The sequence below is a fragment of the Cyprinodon variegatus genome, unplaced genomic scaffold, assembly GCF_000732505.1.
Source record: "Cyprinodon variegatus isolate N-32 unplaced genomic scaffold, C_variegatus-1.0 Scaffold1295, whole genome shotgun sequence".
Lineage (NCBI taxonomy): Eukaryota > Metazoa > Chordata > Actinopteri > Cyprinodontiformes > Cyprinodontidae > Cyprinodon > Cyprinodon variegatus.
Window position 1 is genome coordinate 78,883 of NW_015151748.1, and position 7,753 is coordinate 86,635.

Here is a 7,753-nt window from a genome sequence, read left to right on the forward strand (position 1 = left end):
GTTTCACTGAGTCAGCATTTTAATACATCTTTGCAAAGAGAAGAGTTCATCATTCAGCCGTTATTGCTCAGTAATCAGCCCGTTCTGATCTGGACAGCATTTTTATTCCTTACAATAATGGAAAGTATTCAGAGTCAAAACAAATTACAGACACTTTGGTTTAACAGTAACATGTTATAAACCTGGAGGAAGAATCTGACTTGTTTTGGGAAAAAGTATATTTTTCTATGCAAACAATCCTGACTCAGGCATTCTGTGGCCCTGCAGGTAAAACACACTGAGTAACTAAAGTAACTTTATATAAAATGGGAGAAATCTATATTTTCCAACCACAGTACTAATGTTTCTTTTTAATTATTAACATCAGGTAGGCAGCCTAACTTTATCTTCCAGAAGTTATAAACCTCTGAAGCAATTTCTAACCGGAACATAGAGAACTGAATTAAACCGGGTAACTTATCTGGTCTAAAGGAAACCTTATATATTGATGTCTTTATTAAACCGGTTTTGTTTCTAAACACAGAAGGTTGATGCAGCAGCCAAACATCTTCATTAATGATTTCTTTATTGGAAATAATAAAGAAACATATTTGTTCATATTTAAGACAAACATTTAAAGTCAACAATAGACCTGATTTAAATATTAAAGCTCAACTTAGACCCTGGTTTAAAAACAACAACCTGTGAGGTTCAAAAGTGTTGGAAGCTTTTGGAATTCCTTTTTGATAAAGCTTCTAGTTAGAGTGGCTCAGGTTATCCTGATCTATCTCTATAGTTCTGCTGCTATAGGCTTAGACTGCTGGAGGACATAGGGACCCCTTTTTCATCATTCTGCTTCATTCTATCTCTATTCTCCCACTCTGCAGAATCTGTTAGTTCAAGAGAAATATCAGCTGTGCTGCTGTTGACAGTTGCCTTTTGTATCTATGCTTCTTTTTCTATGTCTGCTTCTGTCTCCTTGAACCCCAGTGGGCCTCAGCAGATGGCCGCTCACACTGAGCCTGGTTCTGCTGGAGGTTTCTTCCTGTTCAAAGGGAGTTTTTCCTCTCTACTGTCGCTACAAGCATGCTTAGTGTGAGGGATTGCTGAAGAGTCAATGAGTCGATGCAATCAGCTGGTTTTCCTTAGATAGAAAACTTTGAATCAATCTGACTGGATGATCTGGTTGATCTGGAGCTATAGAAATAAACTGAATAGAATTGAAGGTCCAGCAGAAATCCCAACTGTGCCAGAGAGCAGCAACAGCTTAGTTTGGTTTCTAAAATCAGCCAGAGATGTTTTTATGTTTCCTAATCTTTATTGCAGAAAACCATCAGCAAGAACCAGAACTTCTAGAATTTGCTCACTTTCTGCATCCGTCATTTATTCATAAAGTTGTTCTCATTTTATCCATAAATATGACATGCATCATTAGAAGTATTTTTTAATCTATTCATTTTTCTTTTTAATCTGAGAATAATCCCATTTATTAACAGTTTTCAGATGTTTTCTACTTTTTAGAGGCTGTTTCTACGGAGATATCCTGACAGGATGCAGCAGAAGAAATGAACGAGTCGTTCCAATCCTAAACCAGATAATCCCTGTTTAAAAAGGATCTGGACACCTATTCTATGCTGCAGGTCGCTGAAGGGTTCTGAAGGGTTCTGAGGGGTTCTGGGACGGGTCCAGATAACCAGACAAATTCTCCTACAGTTAGCTGAGATATTTAGACACATTACATTGAGAGAAACAGCTCCATGGTACTGATCCGTTCCGCACAGACAGGTTCTGTTGGATCTCAGTCCTGTTTGGACGGAGAGGAAGGTTCTGTTCCAAAAAACAAACTGAACGTCTTTGATAAAAACAGCCTGAAGCTGCAGTTACAACGTTTCTCTAGATGAACACGGAACCAGAACCGCCCAGAGAGGCTGGAAACGACCACTTCACCTTTAGACTGTTCATTTATTAGAAGGTTGAGTCTCAGGTCATCAGGATTCGAGTCCAAGTCGAATGACGAGTCTTTTCTGATGGAACCAGTCGAGCAACCTGGCTCATTGCTGCCCTCTTCTGGTCATATTCCTCCATCTTTCAGCTTTAACAGAAACTAAAGAACAGAACCTTTGGTCTGTTTGGTCCAAACCTCTCCTACGAAGCAAAGGATCAGTTAATCTGGACCGGGCCCGATTGGACAGAACCTTTTCTCTGCATGATGCTGCGGGGGGATGGAGCAGGACTTCCCAACGGTTCTGGTGTTCTGGTCCAGGGCTCCACTCAGCAGAGTGACCAGAACATCCAGAACCACAGAGGTGATCCAGTATTAGACCAATGGGTTCCTCTTTATTAGGAACCCAAAGGTTGGCCCGGTCCAGTTGGAATGAGAACTAGCAGGTGAAAGAACAGCTGAAGGTCATCAGAGAAGTTCTAGAGGTTCTGACTCTGAACTGGACCGGCCCCGGCCGGTTCAGAGGCTTCAAAGCAGTTTTTAAATAAAGATGCAATTTGCATCAGAAGCAGAGCGGTTCTGGAAGCCTCCCTGACCCGGTGGATACCACTCTACATAAACACACCCACTGATGTTGGTCTGACCTGCCGGCACCATCCGGCTGGACCGGACTTATCTCAGGGACCGGTTCTGACTCTGGAGGATCAGGATCTCTGCCACCAGAACCTGAGGGTCCAGAACCTGAGGGAAGAGGTCCATGGCAGCGTCCACCAGCTGGGCGCTGAAGATGGCCAGGAGCTTCTTCCGGACAACCTCCCTGTCCTTTGGACCGGGACCTGGACTCGGACTCGGAGCGGCCTCCCACGCGCAGCCTTCCCCCGGCAGGCTGCGGGCCTCTGGAGGGGGACCACTGAATGGGTCGGACCAGTGCTGATGGACTCTGCCAGGAAGGAGTTCTGCAGGCTGACTGTAAGCGGTTCTGCCGGGCGGAACCAGAGCACAGCTGGGATAGGCGGGCGGGCCATAGCGGGTCAGATCCGCGCTGCGGCTGCCCACTGGTACCATCCTGCTGGGCTGGAACAGGTCGTGTGAGCAGCAGCTGCAGACGGTGCCGGCTGAGGGGCAGAACCGGTGCGGGCCGGTTCCGACGGATGCCTCGTACTTCTGGTCAGGGAGTCTCCAGGCCGTCTCCAGCTGCTGACTGTCTATGGAGCCCAAACCAGAGTCCAGCGGCTCCTGGGAGCCGTCGGGCCTCTTGGAGGTCCGCTCCGAATGCTGGCCCGTTTTCTCCCTCCTGCTCTGGGCCTTTTTCCCGGAGCGGTGCCCCCCCTTCGGATCCTGTCTCTTTGCGGAGCCGCCCTCGGGCCCCAGAGTCAGCTTCTGGGCCATGTCCTCCATCAGAGTCAGGCTGAGGTCCAGAGCCGGACTGCGGCGGGCGGGTTTCTGAGCGGCCGCGGGGTTCTTGGCGTTCTCCCGGAGGTCGTCAGCCACGGCCCGGTTGGACTGCTTGCTTCGCTCCGGATGGAGGAATTTACATTTGATCCCAAAGGTGCATTTCTTCCCTGGAAGGAGAAAGCAGAACAGGACCGGATCAGAAAAGGTCCGTTTTCTCTGGAACGCATCAGCTAAAGGTCAGGACATCCTGGGGTTCTAAACTTGCAGATTTAGCTGTTTTGGGCCGTTGCCTCATTTTCCTCACAAAGGCTTCACTAGTGACTCCATGTTCAGTGGAAAACAGCCGACTGGAAAATGCTTTATTTATGAGTTATGGAAGAAAATAAGTTGAATGAAGGCCTGGAAAGATGACAATCAATGAAAGGCCTGGAGGAGGGACCCCAAGCAAAGCTTTGCTTGGGGTCCCTCCTCCAGGTCCCGGTGGGACTGGTTCTGCCATAATTTGCATAAGAGCAGCCCGACCTGCAGCTAAAGACGCTTCTGATCCTCCGACATTCAGAACTCGTTTGCATATTGGTGTAAAGGCTGTAACCCGCCACGGCATGCTCACCTCCATCAGTGGCGCCGAGCAGGAGGCGGGGCTTCAGCTCCAACCATTATCTGTAATGTTTGGATTTGGAATAAATATTTATGGTAGCAGGTTTGCTTTCAGCCAGAAACACTTTGCTAAGAATCAAACTGTAAACTAAAATGTTTCCTTTCATTGATTGTCATCTTTCCTTATGAACGAAACTCTGTTTTATTTATTTTCTTCCATAACTCATAAATAAAGCATTTTCCAGTCGGCTGTTTTCCACTGAACATGGAGTCACTAGTGAAGCCTTTGTGAGGAAAATGAGGCGACGACCCAAAAAACAAACGAGTCTCATCTTGGTCCTTCATCTATTTTTAGTTAATATTTCACTTATTGATTTATGAAAGTGTATTTCAGAATATCGTCTGACTTAGTAAAACTGTACTTAATGAATATAGTTTTATAGAAGTGAAGAGAAAGAAGCATGGTAGCTAATATGCTAGCATTAGCTACCATGTCTTATTAGCCGCCACATATCTGACTCAATAACCATTAAAACAACGATTTCCATTAATTTCAGACGGAACTATTCGCAGACTGGGATTATATTAAACTGCAATTCCAATATTCACCACTGTTCTGCGCCATTTCCCAGGTGTCCTCTGAGGACGGAGCAGCCGGCTTGCTTGGATTACAATGAATCCTGGGATACCCCAGGATAGAGAGGATACAGCGGAACCGTCCTTCAAAACGGAAAAAAGAAGGATGCGTTTGACGGCCGCATAACGAGGCGTCGTCCAATCAGAACAGACCTCGGCGCCGCGCTGTGACGTCATGACCAACGAACATTTGGAGGACGCAGGCGCTGAATTTATAACTGGACTGACTGCAGAAAATTAAAATTGATTTGTTAGGAAGAAATGCTTTGTTTTTCAGTCAACTACAGACCAGATGCATTTTCACATGATGAGGCAAATCCAGCAAAATGATTTATTGTTTTAACCCTTTATAGAGGAAGTTAGCGTTTATGATCACTTGTTATTATCACTTCTTGTTATTACATTGACATCCAAGGTAATAAGGTTTGGTCCTGGATTCCAATAAGACTATTGGCTTGAAATCTGGATTTTGAAAGTATTTTACTGAGTGCCCTATAAAGGGTTAATATTATTTTTCTTTGTTTTTTGTTTTTATTAAAAATTATTAACAATATTGATTTCAAATGCACATGATCCCCCCTTTGACTTAACCCCCCCCCCATTAAAGCAGTGAAATCATATGATATAAAAATAAACTAATATTTCCTTTAAATCCCCAAACTGCTTCTTTTAAAGCAAAGTTGTTTCAGGTTTAAGATTATTATGTTTTAAATGACCTTTTTTAAATTGGTAATGAATTCAGTTTGATGATGTTCCAAAGGCTGGACTTCCTGGAACGCTCTATCGCAGCACTACTGCCCCCTGGTGTCCGATGTGGTTGGTAGGCGGCCCAAATACCGGTTTATGGCTGCAGGTACCAGATCTGCTCCATCCCTGCTTCCTGCCAGTGACATCATGCTACACGATTGGCCGAATGTTCCCACATGAGGTAAAAGATCGTGGTTGCCTAGACAACAGTAATAACAGAAGTGGCCCCTATTGGTCAGGGCATAGAGCTTGGAATCCTGAGGTTGTGAGTTTGAAGCCCACTCTCACAGACTGCCACTCTGGGTTTCTGAGCAAGACCCTTAACCCCACACTGCTCCCTGGGCGCCTAACGATGGCAGCCCACTGCTAGCAGTAGCTAACAGGTTAGCCTTTAGCTCGGTCAGTTAGCCACATTAAGCTACACTACTTTTAAATTTATGTCAACAACAACCGTTCGTTTTCTACAAGTAGAATAACTGTTTATTTGTCTAAAATCTCTACGAAAGTCATTTTTTAGGATGTTTAACTTTTCCTCCTGACCTCAGATCTTAAGACTAAAAATAAACTGAGACTTTTAGTGTCTCCTTGTTAAATAGCAGAGCTCAGTCTGTTTTAGAGGACAGAACTTTTCCTGTTACGTTACTTTAGATCGCCAATGAAACGTTAAATAAAAGCAAATAAAGGGAATAATATGTTGAGACTCCAGAGAAGATCTGATTCTTAACAAACAGGTGAAAGACAGTTTGTCCGAGAGGTGTTGCCATATGATGACATCATAGGAAAGGAGGGGGCCCTGAGCAGATCTGCACCCACCAACTGGGGCCACTCCCACTACAGCAGTTCCAAACGGAACCGGTTTACTGAGCTCTGAATCCTGATCAGGATCCAGAGGGTGACCCACTTTGACAAACGGCCCAGACTGGATGATCAGCAGAACCGGGCTGAAACGGAACCTCCTACCTCCATGTTTTACTCGGTGATGGCTGACAGGATTCTAGTGTTTCTACTGGGGTGGAAAATATTAATCGGATAAATCGTGATTCATTGATTAATTAAATAAATGATTAATCATTAACTGCAGCCTTAGTTTGAAAGGGAAACCCACTCCAAACTGTTTTATATCAAAATTATAAAAATCTTTTTGTTCGTTCTTCTTCATCCAGAAGGCCTGAATAGGACAGTTTTACCTTCATTTGAATTCTGATAAAAATCTTTTTAGCATCCGATTAGCGATTGATTGTAAAAGAAGTGACAGACTAATCGCTATTGGTTAGTTTTGACCGGCTGCGGTCCGGTTCCAGTAGAGGTGAGTTGGGTTTGGGTCGGCTGTTCTCTCACCATAAGGACATGGCTGCTTCTTCTGAGTTTTTGGGAACTTTCTCAGGAAGTTCTCCAGGTTGGGTCCGTGTCGGCCCAGAGGATCGTCAGGAGGCATAAACCTGTGGGAACAAAACACAAACGTCAGTCTGCCGCTTCTGCTGAAGGTACCGTCAGAAGGCGGGGCTTACTTGTTGTTGACGAAGGAGTACATGAGCAGCCTTCTCTCGATGAAGCGCTTCCACTCGGGCTTCTCCCCCTGCAGGTCACGGTACATGTCGTTGGACACGACCACGCCGTCTGACTCGAAGGCGTGCTTGACGATAAAGCAGTCGTCGTTGCAGACGACGCGTTTTCCTGCCACTCGGCGGGACGGCGTGAAGACCAGAATCTTCTTCTTCTCCAGCTCCCTCAGGATGTGCTGATCTGCTCAGAGAGGAAGAACATCTTCTGGTTACAGACAGAGACTCGGGGTTCTGCTCAGTCCGAACGGCTCTCACCGTTTCCTCGTCCGGGTCAGAGTTTTCTGGAACAAACATTTCTAAACTGGTTCTAACTAAAATCCACCTTTGAACAAACAGCTCCTGCAGTCGCCATCCTTTACTGGGTCCAGTAGGGGCGGTCCCACCTCTAATTTAGGCCCGGATAAACTCAGAACTGTGCTTAGATCGGTTTTCTGAATATGGATAACCATGATTGTCAGTGAGAACCCAAGGCTTTGCGGCGTTCTCTACAGCTGGCAGCCATGTTGGATTCTGATAAGAATCTCCCACTTTTCCAGATCAGAGCTACAATCAGCACCTGGTCCAGTTCCTCCTGAATGCAGGCTAAAGCTACGTTCACACCAGAGGCATTTTAGGCAGCATAATGCTTCTGCTGCTCCTGTGTTCGATGCCAGAGAGCAGCTTTGCTATATTAGCTGTGATCAGCGGGTAGAAAGTAGTTAGAATCTATGTTGAAGTGAGAAAGTCCTCCTGAAAACATGGTCTGTGCAGTCAGTTCATCCAGATTACCATCCTGCCTTCAAAGATTATTTCTCTGTGGGAGCCGCTCAGACCCCCACATACCGGCGCTGCGCTGTGCACTGGGAATCCCCAGCTGCAGCTGCCTCAGGCCCTGGAGCCTCTCCAGGGTTTTCCC

The 7,753-nt window shown here is 45.7% G+C and overlaps 1 protein-coding gene across 2 annotated transcripts in view; it reads right to left on the reverse strand.

Annotated features, from left to right (window-relative positions):
• Positions 1-1,082: 1,082 nt before the first annotated feature.
• Positions 1,083-7,753, reverse strand: part of LOC107102670 (ribonuclease ZC3H12A-like) — a 17,773-nt gene continuing 11,102 nt past the window's right edge. For both annotated transcript variants that reach the window (XM_015402059.1, XM_015402058.1), the window contains exons 4-6: positions 6,805-7,039; positions 6,635-6,735; positions 1,083-3,483 (exon numbers count right to left, since the gene is read on the reverse strand). In XM_015402059.1, the coding sequence (XP_015257545.1) occupies positions 2,594-3,483; positions 6,635-6,735; positions 6,805-7,039 (1,226 nt within the window). In that variant the 3' untranslated portion in view covers positions 1,083-2,593. The remainder of the gene's footprint in view (positions 3,484-6,634; positions 6,736-6,804; positions 7,040-7,753) is intronic.